Source organism: Lampris incognitus, chromosome 2 (genome assembly GCF_029633865.1).
Source record: "Lampris incognitus isolate fLamInc1 chromosome 2, fLamInc1.hap2, whole genome shotgun sequence".
NCBI lineage: Eukaryota > Metazoa > Chordata > Actinopteri > Lampriformes > Lampridae > Lampris > Lampris incognitus.
Window position 1 is genome coordinate 43116993 of NC_079212.1, and position 23406 is coordinate 43140398.

Genomic DNA, 23406 nt, shown 5'->3' on the forward strand with positions numbered 1-23406 from the left:
TTGTGTATTTGCCCAGATTTTTACAAATATAGCATTTCAACACCCCTGGTACTGATTAGCCTAGCTTAAACTCTGGGACAGTTCTTAGTTGGCCAACAACCAAGGATAACCAGTACTGTGTACTTCCATTCATTGTGCTAAGCTAGGCTAACGTGCAGCCAGATAGCTTTCTACTAAACACATATAGAGGAAACTGGTATCTATCTTCTTGTCTCACTCTGGAGAAGATTGTAAGCTAATTTCCCATAATGTTAGCATGTTCTTTTAATGTATATGTTAATATGATTAGTTAAAGTGGCTACGAGGAACTTTCATCTTGTGTTGATTTTAGCGGCATCATGTGGACAAAATACAGCTGTTGCATAGCAACTAGGTAATGTATCTATTTGTGGCTATGTAAGATAAATAATGGTAATATGACGCTGGTGAAGCAAAGTAAACTTTGTTTTAGTAGTGTTCATACACCAAAGTTACATGTATTTGTTTGTATGTGGCAGGTGAAAACTGACTGAATATGGCCACTGGTGAACAAGCAAGTTTTTACCCAATACCAAAGCGCCCACGGGTGGAGTGCATTATCCACTGTTCTGATGATACAGATAAGCTGGTTTCACTACAAAGTGTCGACTCATGGAGAACTCTGCTCAGGGCAGCTCAGATACGAAATCATGCACCAGTTTTGAAACTGGCAAAAGACATTCCTGAGGGACAGATTCCAGCAATCTACTACCACAGAAAGTGTCGCAGTATCTTCACTATGAAGCAAATTCTTGATGGCCTCCTTGCAAAAGAAAAGAAAAGTTGTGTCTCTGCTGAAGAGAAACAATCTAAGAGAGTAGCTCGACATGCTCCAAGTACATCTAGGACTTATGATGCAGAGTGCATATTTTGTCAGAAAAACAGCAAATATTCCAAGAGACAGAATACGAGAGAAGTACTGGTGCAGTGTCGAGAACTGCGAGCTGATGCAAAGATCAGGAGTGCAGCCACAAAGAAAAGGGACAGCAGAATCCTTGCCATTGTGAGTAGAGACCTTGTAGCAGCTGAAGGGCACTACCACAGGTCATGCTATAGACTTTACACCAAAGAAGAGGTTTCCAAAGGAGAGGTTGCCAGCAATGAAGATGATGATGCTGCAGCCCAGTATGAAGCTGCTGTGAATAAGGCATACAATGAGCTGTTCCTCTTCATCAGGATGGAGCTTTTTGGCAATCCTCAAGTGATGACAATGACTGATCTCTCTTCTAGACTGCTAGCTTCAATGAACTCCCAAGGCATTGCCCAAGTCAAGGAATCAACCAAGAAGCACATAAGGCGAAACCTGGAGAGTGAGTTTGCTGGAGCCTTGCAGATATTCCCTGATGAGAAAGGAAAATTCCTCCTCTATCACGATAACTTGTCCATGAGGGAACTTGCCAAAGAAAATCAGTCTCTCAAAAGGGAGCTGCAGACCCTGAAAAGTGTCAGTGCACAAGATGTTATAGCCAAAGCAGCCATCAAATTGAGAGTAGACATTAAAAGTCAAGATGTTCCTCAAACCTGGCCGCCTGAAGTCAAACCAGAAGCAGAATGTCCTACCATTCCAGAGTCGCTCATTATCTTCCTGTACTCTCTACTCACAGGCTCAAATGATCCTGATCATGCATCCCAGAGAGTGCAGTGCCTTCTGCAGTCATTTGGCCATGACATAGTATATGCAGTGACATGTGGAAATACCAAGCCTTCCAAGCACATTGTTCTGCCATTCAGTGTCAAATCGTTGACAGGAAATGTAGAGTTGATAAACATCCTCAACCGACTTTGTCACAGTGTGTCCTATTCAAGATGGAAGAGATCAACACTGCCCTGTGTCTCCAGAAACTCTCATCATCAGGGAGTGGTATTGCCCTTCCAGCTAACATCCATCCTGGCATATTCACAACTTTAGCCTGGGACAATATCGACCGTCTTGAAGAAACTGTCAGTGGTGAGGGAACATCTCACAGAGTCAATGGGATTGCTGTGCAAGCAAAGCCAGTCAACCCACTTCCTGTCCAACCCATGCCCACTGTTCCCAAAACAAAGAAGAGAAGTATTGATGGACCCCCACCAATGTTACCAACTTACAATGCTGGACAACGGGTAGGGCCACCACAAAGCAAAAAGTCAGATGCCGATACTGCAGCCAATACTAAGCTTGCCAGAGAGAAAAACCTTCTTTGGGTCCTAGCACGCATGTCACAACAAGAAGAACAGTCAGTCAGCAGCTGGACAGGCTTCAACATCCTGACTCGAGGAGAGATGACGGTCATCCCCGACAATATAGGCTATCTGCCTACCATCAATGCTCCAGCGACACAAATGTCTACTGTCAACGAGGTGCTTAACCAGTCACTGAGCATCATGCAGTGCTTAGGCCTGAGGAAGATTGTCTGTGTCTTTGACCAAGCCCTGTATGCGAAGGCTGTCGAGATCACATGGAAACACCATGACAAGTTCCATGATATCATCGTTAGGCTTGGGGTATTCCACACCATCTGCACACTGCTGGCAATAATAGGAAAGCGTTTCCAAGATGCTGGACTCAAAGACCTCTGCATTGAGTCTGGCATGATTGCAGAAGGCTCAATTGCTGGTGTTATGGATGGCCGCAAGTACAACAGGGCAGTGCGACTACACAAGCTCCTGTATGAGGCTCTCATGCGACTGACCTTGAATGGTTTCCTGTCCTGGTTGGAAGAAACTCACAGGAATGACATGATTCACCTGAATGAGACACTGAAGACCATTGACAGCCTTGGGAAAGAAGTCTCACAACATGCTTTGAAGGAGGTCCTTGAGAACAGCTCTTGTACACGCATCATGGATCTATTTGAAGTCTACCGTGAGTTCCTTAGAGGTGGAAACGGCAGCCTCTCGAACTTCTGGATGTCCTATTTGGACATGGTTGAAATCTTGTTGGGGCTCATCCGAGCATCCAGAGAGGGAGACTGGATGCTACACTTGGCTAGCATTCGAGCAATGATCCCATGGTGCTTTGCTTATGACAGGATGAATTATGCACGCTACCTCCCCTACTACTATGCCCAGATGTCTGAGCTGCCCATCACACACCCAGATGTGTACACAGAATTCATGGAAGGAGGCTTCTCAGTCCAACTGGGCTCCACCAATCCCTTTGGCCGAATCCCTGTTGACCAAGCTATAGAAGAAACGGTGAACAAAGACACCCAAACAGCTGGAGGGACAAAGGGATTCAGCTTGAAGCCAGGAGCTGTGACCAAATATTATCTCACAGCTGAGTATAGAAGCATGTACCTCAGACAGCTGAGAGACCTGACAGGTCAAGGCAAGGCAGGTGCAAATGGTCTCATCCAGATCTACAGAGTCCAAGGATCAAGAGAGATGAAGCAGATGTCCAGTCTCTCATGGACCTTATGGAGAATAACTGGCTCAATCCTATGTCCCCTGATGAGATTGATTTGGTTAGCCTCTCCACTGGCAACATGGCTCCACCTGATGTGACCATAGATCTCTTGAGAGCTCTTGAGAAAGGAGAAGAGGCCTACCAAGCATTCCAGCAAACAAGGTTAGATGCAGACACACCACCTGTGAAATTCCACGACAAGATGACCAAGCAAAGTCTGAAAACATTCTCCAATGTCAGCACAAAACAAGCTCATGGAAAGAAAGCACAGGATGTGGTTCTGAAGGCAGATAGAAACCTTTTCAGTCACATGATCCTGGTGGCTGAAAGCAGGAAGGTGAATCTGAAGGATGTCCTTGCCTACCCATTGGGCCCACTACCATGGGCACTGGCAAATGCTGATGGGTCCTTACGAAAAACAAACAAGGCTGCACTTGCCAGAGAGCTTGAAAGGAATGTATCTCCTGCAGAAGACATCCCAATCCCATCTACTTCCATCATTGATGGGATGAGCCTGGTCCAAAAAATGAATGGCAACAACAAAACCTTTGCACAGGTGGCAGAGTCAGCCTTGACCCAGGTCCTCCATGAGGGAGCACAGAGTGGGAGGATTGATGTTGTTTTGGATGTCTATCACCAGACTTCGATCAAAGATGCTGAACGACTGAACCGGGGTGGAGACATCACTCTCCAGTACAAGAATCTTGCAGGGGGACACCACGTCCAGCAGTGGAGAAAATTTCTGTGCAGTTCCTCCAACAAGACCAGTCTCATCAAGTTTCTGGTGGAAGAGTGGAAACTCCCACGATACAGAGCTATGCTGCATGGCAAGGTGTTGTACATGACCTGTGAGGAAACCTGCTACAAGTTGACAGAAGATGGGTGTGAGGAAGCAGCAGAACTGCACTCCACACATGAAGAAGCTGACACCCGTCTGCTCCTGCATGCATTGCATGCAGCAAATGCGGGCTCAAAGTCAGTTATCATCACAGCCGAGGACACTGATGTCATGGTGCTTTGTCTTGGCTTCCAGAAGGACATCACCTGTCCCATCTACCAGAAGTGTGGGACTCAGAACCGCACACGGTTTGTCGACATCACCAAACTGGCAAGTTCACTTGGAGACAGCATCTGTGACAGCCTAATTGGCTTACATGCCTTCACAGGCTGCGACACTGTCAGTGCATTCGCTGTTCGAGGGAAGCTGAATGCCCTGAAGATAGTGAGAAAGCACACTTCCTGCCAAGAGACTTTTAGTCAACTGGGACAGACATGGAATGTGAGTGATGAGCTGTTCCAGGAAATTGAGCAGTTCACCTGTCGGATGTATGTTGCTAATAGCAGCACTGCTGAGGTGAACAAACTGCGTTACCAGCTCTTCTGCACCAAAAGGGGAGAGGTTGAGTCCAGCCAGCTGCCACCATGTAGAGACTGTCTCTTTATGCATGTTCAACGAGCCAACTATCAGGCAGCAATATGGAAGTGCTGTCTGCAGGCTAACCCTGTGGTGCCAAGCCCTACTGAGTATGGATGGACAGACGATGAAGGCAAGCTGGCCATTTACTGGATGCGCTCCCCACCTGCACCAGATGTGGTCTTGGAAATGCTAACATGCAAGTGTGTGCATTCATGCAAAATGCCAAGCTGCATGTGCCTGTCAAATGGACTTCCATGCACAGACATGTGCAGGTTACAGACCTGCAGTAACCAAAAACAGCAGGATGGTCCAGAACTGGACTTTGAACTTGGGGAGTCAGATGATGAGAGAAACGAGCAGTTTGATGAATGACAGTGTGATGATTCTGATGGTATTACTGTGGTAGTAGTCTATTGATGCACAGGATGTTGATTCTGGACTTGGTTACCCAGAGCTTGATAACAATAATGTAACCATATTCACATATACCCATTACCATTACATATACCCACTAATGATATGGGATTACATGTATCATTGACTAAGTATATGTAAATGTCAATGTTGTTTAAAATATTAAAATAGCTCATTACCTCACTATGGTATTCCTTTTTATCATGTATTTTGATTGTGTATTTAAACAAATGTATAGAGACCAGTTGTGACCTAACTGGCTTTGGTCTAGTTCTCATTTAAGGCTCAAAATCACCTCACACAATGAAATAGTATGGGTATATTATACATTTTCTGAATCTTTACAGTCCTGTGAGTATTCCAGTTTTTGTGTTTTGTGTCCCTGATATTCCTAGATGCCACAGGGCTAAAAGAAAGTATATAGTTTAGGCGAAAATTGCAGAAAGATGCGTGTTATTGACGGGTTGAAGAGCTCAAGTGACCTCTATATTTGTGAGAAATATCCACAACAGGGCTTGAATGAAAGCTAAGAAGGTCCCCTTTAAAATGATACCAAAGACAATATTATAGAACATTGAAAAATGTCCTGACCATGAGGCTAAACCAGGATATGCACCAGCGTCTAAAATGCAATTTACTTTAGGGGGTGGTTAACTTCATGAGCTGATAACTGTGATACAGCTGCCACTCAGGAATGGTTATCATACCAAAATATCATCTACAGACATGGATCCTTTCAAAAATTATAAGTAAGTTTTGCCACCTTGAGTGTACTGAAATATCGTCTGGCCCATGGACTACTACCAGGAGCCACGCTCTGGACGGCATAGCTCTTGGGATCATTGGTACACGCAAGCTTCTCCACCATGGCAAGATGGCGATCCAGGAGAAGACAACAGCAGCAGCAGCAACGCAAACAACAACAAAATGGAGGATGCCGTGATCAGATTGGAGCTGTGTTTGCCATGTGTCTCATGATAATAACGGAGTTGGAAAGGAGACGTGTAAATTTAGACTATGCGGTTATATACGTATATAGACTCAATAAAGCCTGGACTTCACTGTCAGTCCATTGTCCATGTTTTGTTCCATTTTCTTTTTCTATGGCATTTTCCGCCTTTATTTGATAGCAATATTAGACAGAGACCGGAAGGGCAGGGGAGGGGGGATGACATGCCGCAAAGGGCCCAGTCTGGATTCGAACCCAGGCTGCTACAGTAAGGACTCAGCCTTATATGTGGTACGCGGTCTACCAGGTGAGCCACTGGGGTGCCCCCTTGTTCCATTTTAAAGGCTAAAGTTAAGAGCTGTTGTATAGATCAGCGTTTCTCAAACCTCTCCTGGCGGGCCACTTGTCCTGCATGTTTTAGATCTCTCCCTGCTCCAACACAGCTGATTTAAATGATCAGGTTTGTTATTAGGCAGCTTCGGGAGCTCATAACGAGTTGATCATTTGAATCAGCTGTGTTGGAGCAGGGAGAGATCTAAAACATGCAGGACAAGTGGTCCACCAGGAGAAGTTTGAGAAACGCTGGTATAGATGGATAACATTTTACACAGGTTTTTAAAAATAGCGGTTGCCGGTGCTGCATTGGCTCATGTGTTTGATCAATCACCGTAAACTTGTCACCCAAAGTTCCTCTTGTGCTAGAGAGTATCTACCCTGAAGTAGGAGCTAGAAAAGTCCCTCAAAACAGCATTCTAAGAACTAAGATTGTTCCCAGTTCCTGCATTGTAGACACAGTAAAAAGGTAGTAGTTCCTCCAACAGTTCTATGAAAAAGTTCCTCCGGTCTGGAAGCGGTCATGGTTACATGGGATTTCAACACCATTCCAGATTCAGTTTAACTGGATCCAGATGTGGCTTCACTGGATGTGAACTGAATGTGAAGCCAATCATTGAATACCGAATGTAACTGCAGACAGTGTCAGTTAAGTTTTTAGTTTTGTTTTCTGCATTATAATTTTGGTTCCTACTTCTCACCTGTATATTGTAGTACGGAGGGCGGAACTAATCTCCGCGGCTCTATTGTTACCGGCAATTAAGAATGTAGCACCTCGATATCAAGCGCCAAAAATAATAGCACTAACAGCAACAACAAGAAAATAGCAGCACACAAGACAAAGCTAATTAAGAGAAAGACAAGTTAAGATAACAAGAAGATTTAATTGTATACTTACCTGTAAGACCTGAGGAAAGAAGATAATCTAGACGGAGACCAGACGAAGGGAAGAATTTAGCCCCTCTCAGTACTAAGCAGCTGACGAGGTAATGTTATGTGTTGCTAATTGTCTGTTGTGCTAGCTAATTTGCTAATGTGCTAACTATCTGTGCAGTTATTGGGAATTGACATACATGTATGCATTTTATTTATGTATTTATATTTCTATTTACTCTCAACCCAGTCTCACGGGTTGGCCTGTTCCCGAAGAATAAACCCCCTTCCTATCCAAGACTTGCTTCGTTGTGATTACTGAGTGGAGCTACACCGAGGTCATTAAGCCCTACCACCTGTACGATCTGGCTGCATCAAGCAACGGTTAGCAAACGGTGCCGAAAGTCCGGAGATGATATGGTGCCGTTCCAATTATAAATGTAGGCTTATGGAAATGCCAACTGAATGTTTGCTTTCAGAACTCTTCCACCTTGCCATGGGCAAGCGCCATATGATCCCAATTTTCGACAGTCGCAGAATTTTGTGTAACACCGCAAGTCTAATACATTATTCCCCAATTTCTATCCTGTAATTTCTAGTTCTCTGACGTTTCAGTTTTATTTATTTATTTATATAAACTAGTTCCAAGTTGTATCAAATGCAGAAACAGATCGGGAAAATGATGGATTTCAGCTGTCTGGCTTCAAGATCCCTTCATGCGCAAAGAGAGGTGACGATATTCATCAGTTCTTCATTGCTATCACTCATATTCATATAGCTATGCTTCATTGCATATATTGCTACTGGTTATACTGTTATTTATTATTAAAATAGATAATCACAAATGCAAACATATTAACTGGTGATAACTGATGTCATATCTGGTTAAGAATAAAATTAATAAATTCTTACCATGTGGGAGTCAGGAGGGAGGAGAGGGTTCCTGGGACATGGGGATGGGAGCCCACTCTGCGGCTCCTCCTGGTTACCTATAGTACAGGTACAGGTCACAAACTCTTATCATCTCTGTCTGTATAAACATTAACCTGAAACTGGGAAACAACAGACACTCACTGAGTCAATATTATTTTAACGTGCGCCGCAATCTATAAGCCAGAGGTTCTCAAACTTATTACTTAAAGGTCTGATTTTAATTCAAGGTCACAGGTCCGGAACGATTGGCGATAACAAAATAAAATTTAATCAACTCACTATGCATTCACCTGACCTACATGTCTTTGGACTGTGGGAGGAAACCGGAGCCCCCGGAGGAAACCCACGCAGACACGGGGAGAACATGCCAACTCCACACAGAGGATAACCCCCAAGGTTGGACAACCTCAAGGTTTGAACCCAGGACCTTCTTGCTGTGAGGCGACCGTGCTAACCACTGCGCCGCCGTGCTGCCCTAAATAAATGATTAGTGTAGCGAATTCAGGGGCAGCCGGGAATCCGTCGCAGCCGGGAATTGAACCCAGATAGCCCGGACTTACTGAATTGTCCATAGGTGTGAATGTGTCTGCCCTGAGCTGGACTGGCCAACTGTCCAGGGTGTTTCCCCACCTTCCTCCCAATTACTGCTGGGATCGGCTCCCACATCCCGCAACCCTGATCAGGATAAGCGGCTTGGAAAATGGATGTATGGATGGACTATGCATTCAACAGAACAACATGACAGAGGTCTGGAGTGGTGTGAAGACCATCACTAGTTTCAGGCCGACTGGCAGCATAGGACTGGAGGGCAGCTTGGACAGGGCCAATGAATTTAATGTGTTTTTTAACAGATTTGACACAATGACCCCTCCCCATCCCCCCCGGTCTCATCTGTTGCCTGCCCTCACCCACCGTCAACTTCACTGCCCCCCTCCCCCTCCTCTTCCTCACATCCCCCCCAGCCTCCAGTGGGGGCCCTACTCTCCCCCCCTCCCTGGGTTCCTGGACTAATGGCCCTCTCCATCCTGACGACCCCCCTCCCCCACTACCTGTAACACCTACAGTGTGCTTCACGGTTGACCATGTCAGAAGACAGTTGAGACTTCACGCAGGCAAGGAGGCAGGCCCGGATGGTGTTAGCCCCAGGGTGCTCAAAGCCTGTGCCACTCAGTTATGTGGAGTGCTTCACCATGTCTTCACTATGAGCCTTAGACTTCAAAAGGGTCCCTGTGCTGTGGAAGACGTCCTGCTTCGTTCCTGTGCCTAAAACGCCGCATCCCAGGGACTCCAAGGACTACAGACCGGTAGCATTAACTTGACACATCATGAAGAATCTGGAAAGACTCATCCTGGAGCAGCTTCGGCCCACGGTCAAGCCACACTTAGACCCCCTCCAGTTCACCTACTAACCCTGACTGGGAGTTGAGGATGCCATCATTTTCCTGCTTAACCGTGCCTACGCTCACTTGAATAAACCAGCAAGCTCTGTGAGCGTCATGTTCTTTGACTTTTCCAGTGCTTTCAACACCATCTGGCCTGCTCTACTGGGTGAGCAGCTGACAGCAATGCAGGTAGATGCACCCCCTTCTGTTCTGGATTGTTGGCGACCTTACTGGTAGACCACATTATGTGCACTTGCAAAACTGTGTGTCAGACAGAGTGGTCAGCAACACTGGGCTCCGCAGGGGACAGTCCTGTCTTCCTTCCTTTTCACCCTCTACACCACAGACTTCAACTACCACACAGAGTCCTGCCATCTTCAGAAGTTCTCTGATGACTCTGCTATAGTCGGATGCATCAATAAGGGTGAGGAGGCTGAATACAGGGCTGTGGTGGGAAACTGTCACGTGGTGTGAGCAGAACAATCTGCAACTCAACATGACTAAGACAAAGGAGCTGGTTGTTGATCTAAGGAGGGAAATGACACCAGTGACCCCTGTCTCTATCCAGGGGGTCAGTGTGGAATATTACAAGTACACTACCGTTCAAAAGTTTGGGATCACCCAAACAATTTTGTGTTTTCCATGAAAAGTCACACTTATTCACCACCATATGTTGTGAAATGAATAGAAAATAGAGTCAAGACATTGACAAGGTTAGAAATAATGATTTGTATTTGAAATAAGATTTTTTTACATCAAACTTTGCTTTCGTCAAAGAATCCTCCATTTGCAGCAATTACAGCATTGCAGACCTTTGGCATTCTAGCTGTTAATTTGTTGAGGTAATCTGGAGAAATTGCACCCCACGCTTCCAGAAGCAGCTCCCACAAGTTGGATTGGTTGGATGGGCACTTCTTGCGTACCATACGGTCAAGCTGCTCCCACAACAGCTCAATGGGGTTCAGATCTGGTGACTGCGCTGGCCACTCCATTACCGATAGAATACCAGCTGCCTGCTTCTGCTCTAAATAGTTCTTGCACAATTTGGAGGTGTGTTTAGGGTCATTGTCCTGTTGTAGGATGAAATTGGCTCCAATCAAGCGCTGTCCACTGGGTATGGCATGGCGTTGCAAAATGGAGTGATAGCCTTCCTTATTCAGAATCCCTTTTACCCTGTACAAATCTCCCACCTTACCAGCACCAAAGCAACCCCAGACCATCACATTACCTCCACCATGCTTAACAGATGGCGTCAGGCATTCTTCCAGCATCTTTTCATTTGTTCTGCGTCTCACAAACGTTCTTCTTTGTGATCCAAACACCTCAAACTTGGATTCATCCGTCCACAACACTTTTTTCCAGTCTTCCTCTGTCCAACGTCTGTGTTCTTTTGCCCATCTTAATCTTTTTCTTTTATTGGTCAGTCTCAGATATGGCTTTTTCTTTGCCACTCTGCCCTGAAGCCCAGAATCCCGCAGCCGCCTCTTCACTGTAGATGTTGACACTGGTGTTTTGCGGGTACTATTTAATGAAGATGCCAGTTGGGGACCTGTGAGGCGTCTGTTTCTCAAACTAGAGACTCTAATGTACTTATCTTCTTGCTCAGTTGTGCAACGCGGCCTCCCACTTCTTTTTCTACTCTGGTTAGAGCCTGTTTGTGCTGTCCTCTGAAGGGAGTAGTACACACCGGTGTAGGAAATCTTCAATTTCTTAGCAATTTCTCGCATGGAATAGCCTTCATTTCTAAGAACAAGAATAGACTGTCGAGTTTCAGATGAAAGTTCTCTTTTTCTGGCCATTTTGAGCGTTTAATTGACCCCACAAATGTGATGCTCCAGAAACTCAATCTGCTCAAAGAAGTGCCCATCCAACCAATCCAACTTGTGGGAGCTGCTTCTGGAAGCGTGGGGTGCAATTTCTCCAGATTACCTCAACAAATTAACAGCTAGAATGCCAAAGGTCTGCAACGCTGTAATTGCTGCAAATGGAGGATTCTTTGACGAAAGCAAAGTTTGATGTAAAAAAAATCTTATTTCAAATACAAATCATTATTTCTAACCTTGTCAATGTCTTGACTCTATTTTCTATTCATTTCACAACATATGGTGGTGAATAAGTGTGACTTTTCATGGAAAACACAAAATTATTTGGGTGATCCCAAACTTTTGAACGGTAGTGTACGTGGGGGTGTATATAGACAATAAACTGGACTGGGCTAAGAACACTGATGCCCTCTACAAGAAGGGACAGAGTCATCTCTACTTTTCGAGGAGGCTTAGGTCCTTCAACATCTGCCAATGCTCAACATCTGACAAGGCTCAGGATGTGGTATGAGTCTGTGGTGGCCAGTGCTCTGCTGTTCTCTGTTGTATGTTGGGGCAGCAGGTTGAGGGTAGCAGACAGGCTCAATAAACTGATCCGCAAGGCCGATGATGTCGTGGGGGTGGAACTGGATTCTCTGGCGGCGGTTTCTAAGAGGAAGACACTGTTGAAATTACGTGCCATCATGGACGGTGTCTCCCACCCACTCCATGACATGCTGGTTGGGCACAGGAGTGCTTTTAGTAATAGACTCATTCTGCTGAAAAGCACCACAGGAGGTCATTCCTGCCTGTGGTCATCAAACCTTACAACTCCTCCCTCTGACAGTCAGACACACTGAGTTGATGGTCATTGGACTGACCCTGTAGGGTCTTGTTTGTGCTGCTTGTTGTGTGCTGCGGTAGTGCAGTATAGATAGGGTGTTATGTGCACCATGCTTGTCGATATTGTAGCGAATTCGGGGGGCAGTCCGGGAACCGCCACAGCCGGGCCGCGAACCCGTGGCTCCCACACCACAAGCGACCACGTTAACCAGTCGACTAAAGGGTCCGACAGGTTAGTCAAGGACCACCGTGTCTACTTATCCGTGCACGTTACACTACCCCCCTCCTTTGGGAAGCGCATATCAGCTCCCTCACGCCTCTGGGCGCACGCGCCTCCGATGACCTCACGGTCTCACGATCCCACTTCTGACACCAATGTAGCGAATTCGGGGGGCAGTCCGGGAACCGTCGCCACAGCCGGGCCGCGAACCCGTGGCTCCCACACCGCAAGCGACAACGTTTACCAGTCGACTAAGGGGTCCGACCCATTAGTCAAGGACCACCGTGTCTACTCATCCATGCCCATTACAATATATTTTTTTCCTATTTCTATTTCTTATATTGTCTTCATTTCTATTTGTTTCTGTTTCCATTTTCTTATCTTGTATCTTGTTAGTTTTTAGTTATTACAGCGTGAGTGTCTGCAATAGAACCCAATTTCCCCTCGGGGATGAATGAAGCATTCTGATTCTGATTTCGACGAGGCAGCCCCGCCCTCGCTGAAACACGCGCGCGCCCGCGGAACAGAGGAGAGTGACCCGAGCAGGTGAGGGGAAGATGGCGTTGCTCGAGCTCAAACCTACACGCTTTACGTTGCCATCGGCGCAATAAGAGCTTCGCGCCGCCCCCAGAGCAACGCTAACGCGCGAACTCGGCAGCAGCAACACACGCAATTGAAAACGTTACACTTCATTACGTATTGTATTCATAACACGACGTATGTGCTGGGTCCGGATTGACTTGCCGGTCGGTCCGGATGTGGACCGAGGTCCGGACGTTGAGACGTCCTGCCATAGGCTATTGACCCTTTGCGCGTGACGTCACGTCCCACTCGCGGGGAATATGAACGCCATGACGCAATATGTTGTTTGTTTTTGTTGTTCGCTTTTGAATTTCCCGGTCTATCACTTACTGCCGTCCGTCATGGCGCGGTCTCCCTCGTCACGTGATAATTGTGACGCGTCTGCACAGGGTGAATAGCCATGTGCGCGCTGTGGGCATGGACGGATTAATGCACGGGCCGACAGGGCCCGGGCCCCAGGACCCCGCCCTTCTGGGGGCCCCCAAGATTAGCGAAATTACGTCCTCTGAAATCCGCCCAGTGATTACCCCTTCTATAAATAATCATTACAAGAGGTAATGTCGATTACCAGGGTTTATATAAGACATGATTTCACTAGAATTCTCAATCATGGTGGCGTTTGCACGCCTTAGCAGTTAGTGCTGGTGAAATAATAATAATAACAACAATAATAGTAATAATGTAACGTTTTGTAGGTCCTTTAATAATATCACATGCGTTGCGTTGTTTCCGGTGATTACTGTAAGTCACATGACTAATCAAAACTGCTTGGTGAAATTGCATTCAGACTCTCTGGTGTTGTTATAGGGGGGCCTCGTGAATTATTGTGCCCCGGGCCCCAGATTGGTTTAATCCGTCCCTGGCTGTGGGACCCGCAGGAGAAACGCAGCCCAAGTGTTGCTAATTATCCAAGACTGGACGGGGGACTGGAGGCTTGAACCGGTCTGCACGGTCTTCCCCTCCTACAATGAGACAGGTGTCCCAGTCTTCTCCCTAAAGCTCACATTTCCATGTCAAACTGAAATCTAAAGCGGGGAAAAACCGACTCAACCTTCTTCTTTTTTAATAAGAACATTTATGAACTTACAAACATGTAACCGGTTATTTTCTTGCCCGGTGCGGGATTCGATACGGGGTGTACTGCACCACAAGGCGACATCACTAACCGCTCGGCTAAAGGGTCAGACCCGTCAGCTAGGGACTAACGTGTCTTATTAGTAGTTTACAAACATTATAAGAACAATCAAGAGCATAAATGCCAGGGGGTGACAAATAGATCCATTAAAATAAGTAAAGAAAATAAAAACCATAATATACCCAGCAAGGCTACCAACTCTGTTCCCATAACAAAAAGCCATTGTTTTTACAGCCTTCTTCTTGCAACTTAAACTCGCATTGACGAATGAGAAACTTTGCCAGAAAGAAAAGGAGGTTAATCCCCAAATTCCCCAAATCCTTACCCCGAGTATGAAAACCAAACAACATATGTTTATAAAACAACTCACAGTTGTCCGGTAGCGTCTCTCTAATGACCATCGGTGTGTCTCGCCATATCGTGTACCGGCGATATCAAAAGACATGCACTATGTGCCACGGTTTCTGGACGGAGGGAACAGCACGAGCGTTACAATGCATTTAAAACTCACTCAACCTGCTGTGCGGCGAATCACAAACAAGCGTCGCTTCCGGTTCCACTGGATCTCACGCGGAGCTCGCGACGTCCCGGAAACTGATTTAAAAACTTTCTTTTTAACTTAAAACGCTGAGACACACAAAAAAACAACTACCAAAACTCACCAACTTCACACCATAAGCCAAATGTAAACGCTTTCCCGAGGGCTTGTTTCGGCAGGTGCTCTCCTTTCAGCAAACCCCACCTATAACCGAGCCCCCGGCAGCCTTCGTTTAACCCTTGAGGAGTCTAATATCCTGTACACGCCCCTTGTCCTCAGCGACCCGTCCTCACTCAGTTCTAAACCCCAAATCCATGTTGCATGAAGAAAAAACCCGTCGTTCATCACAAGCTTTGCGAACATCTGGGCTTTCCCCTCGTCACGGTGCAGAGAGGCTGCATTTACTCTGGACACCACCTGTTTTTATTACGACACACCTGTCATGATTGTTTTCTTCACTAAACTGCTACTCCCACTTCCGGCTGCTCCCGTTAGGGGTCGCCACAGCGGATCATCCGTTTCCATCTCTTCCTGTCCTCTGCATCTTCCTCTGTCACGCCAGCCCACCTGCATGTCCTCCCTCACCACATCCGTAAACCTCCTCTTTGGCCTTCCTCTTTCCCTCTTCTCTGGCAGCTCCAGCTTCAGCATCCTTCTCCCGATATACCCAGCATCTCTCCTCCACACATGTCCAAGCCATCTCAATCTTGCCTCTCTTGCTTTGTCTCCAAACCGTCCAACCTGAGCTGTCCCTCTAATATACTCGTTCCTAATCCTGCCCTTCTTCATCACTCCCAACGAAAATCTTAGCATCTTCAACTCTGCCACCTCCACCTCCAGCTCCTGTCTTTTCATCAGTGCCACTGTCTCCAAACCATACAACATAGCTGGTCTCACAACCATCTTGTAAACCTTCCCTTTAACTCTTGCTGGTACCCTTCTGTCGCAAATCACTCCTGACGCTCTTCTCCACCCACTCCACCCTGCCTGCACTCTCTTCTTCACCTCTCTTCTGCACTCCCCGTTTATCTGTCAGGTCAAAGATAAACCTAAGACAATCTTTGGACCCAGGCGGTGTACAGTTTTCCTGGAAATCTAACTAAAATGGAAGGGGTTTCTGTCTGTCTGTACTATGTCCTTTGATTTTCTCTGCAACCATTCATCGACTGACTTCACGCTTGGCGGGTGTTTTGCTGAGGACCCAAGGAAGTCCAGTGTTGAGTGTGAAGTTGTTTGGATGAGCGGTTGTCGAGAAAGCGGGAATAACCGGAGCTCAAGTAATCGTCCCGTTCTGAACGGGCACGTTTTGAACGGGAACTGCACTAATATGAACTAATGTTGGGGTCACTCTAACAAAAGTCACCACATATCACGTTGAAAGAAAGGATCATTTAGAGGGGGTTTCTCCGCTGTTAAACATGGTGGCGGGTCATCAAGACAACACAATTAGATTAATCCAGCTTGTTTGCAGCTTGACTGGCAACACAAGGGAAGCCAAAATACACGGATGAGCCGGTTTGCTATTCATATACGTATTGTAATGTCTGTATCAGAAAACTCCTCGGAGACATGAGACACATGTAAACTAAAGGAAGGATGAAATGAGTCACAAAAATATCTCCTTGTACAGAGTAAACCTGTAAATCCACATCTGTGTCCGGTGTTATTACTGTGCAGAGATGCATGCCAGTAGTCTACGGTGGTGTAAAAACTGATGTGCCAAAAATAGATGAATGCAGTTCTGTAACAGGCAACTTCTTTTTTCCTCTTTCTCGCTATTTAAATCCCATCAGTGTCAGGTAAAAAATGTCAGTGGCTTTGCGAATGATCCAATAAATGAATTTATGTATGCATGCATGCCTGTTGTTGTAGGTGACTCCACACACACACAGGTTAATCATTTTGTTCTCCTCTCAGCACAAAACACATGATAGAGGCTTGTTGTCCAAAAATTAGTGGAAATATTTTTGCTAAGCCACACAGGCTTACTTGGCTAAAACTAGAACGGCAAAAGCAACCCAGAATACTAGGTTTGTATCCAAACCCTGATGCATTCTGACTGTGGCTTCATGTTGGCAGTCACTTGTGACAGAGTAGTTGAACTTGGACAATTCCTAAACTGCAGAAAACACATGAGCAGCGTCCTCTATGGGAGTCCAACTTGGTTTGATGCAACCAATCCATTCATACACCACCAATAGTGGACCATCAAAACACCCACAGGAATTTAAAATATTTGAAAGTCATTATCCCAAATCACCCTGTTACAGATGAGTTAATTTGCTAAAGCAATCAGCTTTGGCGGGACAGCGAGTAGGATTTAGTCCCGAGTTGTGTCGTGGTGATAAAACCTGAGGTTAAAAAGTCCAGCGTGTTGCGGGGAGACCATCAGTTCTGGTTTCTTCTTAAAACAGAACCCCGAGGCAGACTCTCCAGCATTACAAAGGAGACTAAAGGAAATGACTCTGCTAAAACCCACGAGACACGAGACAGTCATCTCAGCTGAAGACACACACACACAGAAAACAACAATCTGTTACGAGCCTCTTCTAAAGACCTAACTGTACCCTTTACATTGTTATTGCAGATAAGTTTGGTGGGCTGCAGTAAGTTACATGTGACTACTCTGCATCATGGTCTCGGGGACTTTGTTAGTAAAGAAAAAAGCTCACGGCAACAATTGTTATGGTACTTTTTGCTGTAGAAAATCCTTGACTGTTAGCAGCAATTACTTCACAACATGGGGTGTCGCACCCATTTATATTGTAAAATTAATCAATTAATTGAACACTGTGTACAAATCTGGCTACAATACCCCAAGGTAAACGAAGGGCTGGCATTTAGTGAAAAACATCAACAGCTATTTGAGATTTTCCAAACGTTACTCATCACCCTTTCCTTTTCCTCCGATTCACACACGCACACGCACGCACACGCACGCACGCCATGCACAATGCTGTTGATGAAATGATTACTTTCATTTTCCTGGTTTTACACCGATATATCTTGCCATGACATTCGACTGGTGGAATGACACCAGACATACTCTCTTTTTCGCAAGCCAATATCCAGGACCGCCACTTCTCTTCCGGTAAACACTTTAAAAGGCTGACTCCTGCAATTTGTTGGCATGTTGCATCCCAGCTCGTAGTAGCCAGCGTGTCTGTCTGCACGACAAAACCCGCATGCATCGTGTCAGAAACAGAGTTTGTGGTAAACAGGCCAACAACTAACTAACTTATCAACTGTCCTGGATACTTTCCCTCTGCTGCCTGGCAGGATATCAGAATTCATGGCTGATTTTTTTTTAATCCACAATTACAGCAGAAACTGGCTAATTTGACGTAATAGAGGGTTGAGTTTCTCGGTCTGTGTCAGCACAGCAAAAATGCTGTCACCATTAACTAGCAGTGGTTTCCTCTGCAGAAGGGTCCTTCTCCTCCCAGCAGCCTACTGCCACTGGCCAGTTACTGCCTGCTGCCTTAACGAGAGGAGTCTGGTCTTCTGTTAGTTAACTGGAGGCAACGTAAACGAAGTAAACAATGAAAATCAGAAAGGTTAAAAGATAAACGGCTGTACGGTTAAATGCACATAGGATGCGAATCAATGTTCCGATCACATCGATTACCTCGTTAAACAAGTTCAATATTAACGGCCAACCGTAACAGCCCCACGCAGCCGACACGCCAGGTCCGTTTTGGGGTTGTTGTTTTTCCTTCCTCTGGCTGCAAGTCGGCCCGTTAAAAGACGCCTGAGCTTTCAAATCAAATCACAAGCAAATTTACCGCAGCTGTCCATCCCTGGCTCAGGGTGCCGGTCTGATCCTCAGACCGTCTCACGCCGTTACCCCAGACCGTCATGGGGCTTCCTCTCAGCTCCCACACTGCGCGTCATCCGACGCAGGACGGTAGTCCGTCTACGGGAAGTCGCAGGCTCAAAAAGGGCGCCAGCCGGAACTACGTTGTCACGTCGTTATGGCAACTGTCCGACCCGTTGCCAGGGGGGATTTTTTACCCTGCGTAAGTAGAAGGGGTTTACGTACACTTCTACTTGCTTTTACTTGTTTTCCCCCTAGCACATTTTGAGTTTCTTACATTCTGGTGAAGGTTTACTATATGTAAATAACAGCACGAACTGCGAACAGCAAATCGAGGTTTAGGGACTAATAATGGAAAATATTCTGTAATAAAACGTTTATCTTAACTATCCATTATCCAAAGCCCGTCCCAGCAGTCACTGGGCGGCAGGCGGGGCGACACCCTGGCCAGGCCGCCAGGCCATCATGTGGAGGCGGGGAGACCCCCCTGGCCAGGCCGCCAGGCCATGACATGGAGGCGGGGAGACCCCCCCCCCCTGGCCAGGCTGCCAGACCATGACATGGAGGCGGGGCGACCCCCCCTGGCCAGGCTGCCGGGCCATCATGTGGAGGCGGGGAGACCCCCCTGGCCAGGCCGCCAGGCCATGACATGGAGGCGGGGAGACACCCCTGGCCAGGCCGCCAGGCCATCACTGGGCCGCTTCCTTTTTCTGTGGCAAAAAAAGAAAGAAAAGAGCAAAGTGTAACCACAAAGAAACTACTTCCTCACGAAACCACGTTTAAGTCCTATCCATGGCATCAGTGGTTTTTATACCGCTTATCGTAGCTATTTTCTAAAATAAATAATCAAATAAAGAACTACAACACAATCTGGCTGCCTACACTTGAAGCACGTGTTTTGATTAATTAGGCTGTTAGCCTAATTGTAGACAAAGGTGTAATGCATTATAACTGAGTAGTTATAATGGACCTATAATGGTTAAAATAGACCTAGGGGAGATGAAGTATCAAATAGTTGTACCAAATAGGAACTGTGTAGGGTGTAGGTTTGTTTAGCCATACATTTTGTGGCGGACACATTAATGAAACTTATGTTGATAAATCAGACGTCTACTATCAGTGATTTGTTGGTAAATAAATAGGTAGGTAAACTATTATCTTAATGAATTAATTGTAAAGTGATTTGAGTGGCTGTTGCAGCTATAAAAGCACCAGATTGATTGATTGATTGATTGATTGATTGATTGATTGATTGATTGATTGATTGATTGATTGATTGATTGATAGTTGGGAAATATGTGAATATTCAGATGCGTGAAAGAGCACGTGCTGAGTTGGGTAGGCCATTATACTAAAATGATGGTAAATGTCTTTGAGAAGTGCTGCTGTCCCTCAGGCAGTGAACAGAACAAACCGGTTCAACAGATATGTAAACATGGTAAATAGGTAACGTTAATAGGCGGGCACATTTAGCTTTTCAAAACAGAGGAGCCTAGTTATTAGACACTAAAATGTTCGTCCCTGATGGTAGGCTCTCGTTCTCCGCCTATCAGATGTGACAGAAACATGGTCACTGAGGAGTAAGTTCTGATTGGCTGAATAAGTCTTATTTGGCGGATCAATACGACCGCAGGGCCTACAGGGAATTCTGCCTAGGCTATACTCTAACAGCAGCCTAATAGATGAGTCGGCAGGGGGATTTATAACCATGTCAGAACAGTTTCGTTCACAAAATAAAATCAAGTTCATTCACACACACACACATATAATGCAAAACTTCAGCCTGAGGCGACCCCCCCCCCCAAAAAACAGCTCCACGTTATAACAATAATCATACTATCCTCTAAGCATCAAAAACACCCTCTTAATTCCCCAAACCAAATAAACAAGCGAATGAATTCATATATGAATAGCGAGGAAAAGTTCAAATGAATTGGGGGGGGGGGCTGTAAGAGGTGGTGGCACCCACTACGGTCACGCCATCTGCACTTTGGAAAAACTTGGTCGCGCCATCCAGACCTTAAATTTTAGTGGGCATCTACGTTGCACTTTACGGTAGCCCGTTTGTCACGTAACTGTACGGGGTGAAAAGAATGCTAACGATAGAGAGAATTGTGTTCTGTAACTTTGAACATAATCTGGTCAGGTCTAATTCACCTAAAACACTATGTCTGCCCCTCAAAAAGGGTTCAATGTTTGTTGTATGTTTTTTTTTGGTTGCTGTTTTTTTCTTATGTAAATATTGTAGCGAATTCAGGGGGAAGCCCAGGAACCGCCACAGCCGGGACGCGAACCTGTATTTTCCACTCCCCAAGCGACAACGTTAACCCTTTAGTCGACTGGTTAACCTTGTCGCTTGCGGAGCGGGAGACATAGGTTCGCGTCCCGGCTGTGGCGGTCCCGGACTGCCCCCCCCCCCCGAATTCGTTACAATATAAACATTGATTTCATATATGTATATATAATATTGTAACGTGCATGGATAAGTAGACACGTTGGCCGCTGGCTGGCGGGTCTGACCCTTTACTCTAGCGGAGAGTGATGTCTCCTGCGGGGCGGGCGATACAGGTTCGCTTCCCGGCCGCGGCAGCTCCTGTGGTTGCGATGTCCCCCCGAATTCGTAACAATATGTTGATCGTAAAATTTCAATAAAAAGGGTTACATGTTTTTTGTTGGACAGCAAAGTCCATAATATACCAATTTTTTAAAAATAAATCTATAACATTATCATATAAAAATGTTTCACCACACGCCACTAGATTCCTTAAGACCAGCTTCCCAGGTATAAATGACATTCATTTCAGGCTTTTCAGTGCAGCAATTTTGAACTATGGGAGGCCAAAATCTTCCATAGTCTTCCAGTTATTTCAATGTATACCGGTTCAAAAACAGATAAAATAAATAAATCAAAATGCTGTGCATTTATGACAGCTTAAACACATCATTTAACAAGATAACCCAGCAAATGCTCTCCTGGTTACTCCATACTTCTCAGAAAGCCTGCTGTGCAGACGCAGCAGTCAGGCAGCTATTGTGGACTGTTTGCAGGTCTGTGTGAGGGAGTCAAGACAGAGGAGTGCCATTTTGAGGAGGAAAAAAAGAGGCAAAAAAGAGCTCCAGTGTTTCCATAGGAAAAAACACAGGCAAAGCCTGAGATGGCCATGCTAAAAGTTGACATTCACTGTATTCTGCAGAACCTCACAACACAGGGCAGTGATGGTCCAGTGCAGCAAATGTCTGTCATGGTACCAACCCAGCCGTTTGTGTGCCTGTCCCACACACAGCATTCGACAGCACTGCAGAATAAACATGTTTGGCATAAAATTTGATTTGATATCTTTATTCAGTAAATAGAGATTGAGCATCAAAGTATATTCAATGCGGACATAATAAAACCGATGCAATAGAACATTATTTACTTTAACTGCACTATATGGAGAATTCCGCTATTCAATAATTATAAATTCCTACAGTGAAAATGCATAAATGTCATGCCATGCATATTCTAATGGATTTTGTTTATAACAATTTAATATTATTTTATTGATTTAAAAAAAAGCTGCGTGAATTGAAATGACTGGCCGTTTCGGCATCGTATAATTCCAAATTGGTACATTAAAAAGCATGAACTTCATGACAAAATTCTCCGAAGACATAGAATCAATCATGTTTATTGACCATGTAGGTTTACACATACAGGAACTTGACTCCGGTTCCGCGGCTCTCTCGGTGTACTTAACATAATGAGAACACTACAACCTGCAGATATATGCACAAGGATTGACTTACACAGGTGAAATAAGAGGCGATAAAGTGGGATGGTGCAGAGAATATATCAGAGATGCTGAAATATAGAGTATTGTGATAACAATCGGATTTACTTATTTTATGGGCTCTTAAAAAGTGGCCATCAGAGTGACCATTGGGTTAGTAGTCACCTCCCTGACCAAGGCCCTTCTCCCCCGATTGCTCAGTTTGGCTGGGCGGCCAGCTCTAGGAAGAGTCCTGGTGGATCCAAACTTCTTCCATTTACGAACGATGGAGACCACTGTGCTCTTCGGGACCTTCAAAGCTGTAGACATTTTTTTGTACCCTTCCCCAGATCTGTGCCTCGATACAATCCTGTCTCACAGGTCCACAGACAATTCCTTTGACTTCATGGCTTGGTTTCTGCTCTGACATGCACTGTCAACAGTGGGGGCATATATAGACAGGTGTGTGCCTTTCCAAATCATGTCCAATCAATTGAATTTACTACGGGTGGACTCCAATCAAGATGTAGAGACATCTCAAGGATGATCAGTGGAAACAGGATGAACCTGAGCTCAATTTCGAGTGCCATAGCAAAGGGTGTGAATACTTATGTACATGCAATATTTCAGTTTTTTATTTTTAATAAATTTGCAAAAATTTCTACAAAACCTTTTTGACTTTGTCATTATGGGGTATTGTGTGCAGATTGATGACAAAAAAAAGGAATTTAATCCATTTTGGAACAAGGCTGTAACATAACAAAATGTGGGGAAAGTGAAGGGGTGTGAATACTTTCTGGATGCACTGTATATGACGAGCCAGGGCAACCAGGGGGACTATATAACGTTGGGGAGCCTATCAGGGAAATTGGGTGCAGATGAGCAGGGCAGGGCAGGAACAGAAAAGCCAGTCAGGGAAAGGGGAACAGGTGAGTAAAACAGGGGCAATCAGGGGCAATCATTGGGCCACTAGGGGTGGCAACTGAAATGGCAAGCCAAGTAAGGGAATG

The 23406-nt window shown here is 45.5% G+C and overlaps 1 protein-coding gene across 3 annotated transcripts in view; it reads right to left on the bottom strand.

Moving 5' to 3' along the window:
- Nucleotides 1–18730, bottom strand: part of atp13a2 (ATPase cation transporting 13A2) — a 60574-nt gene extending 41844 nt beyond the window's left edge. For all 3 annotated transcript variants that reach the window (XM_056273011.1, XM_056273012.1, XM_056273010.1), the window contains exons 1-2: nt 18613–18730; nt 8305–8381 (exon numbers count right to left, since the gene is read on the bottom strand). In XM_056273011.1, coding sequence (XP_056128986.1) covers nt 8305–8381; nt 18613–18625 — 90 coding nt within the window. In that variant the 5' untranslated portion in view covers nt 18626–18730. The remainder of the gene's footprint in view (nt 1–8304; nt 8382–18612) is intronic.
- Between the last annotated feature and the right edge of the window lie 4676 nt (nt 18731–23406).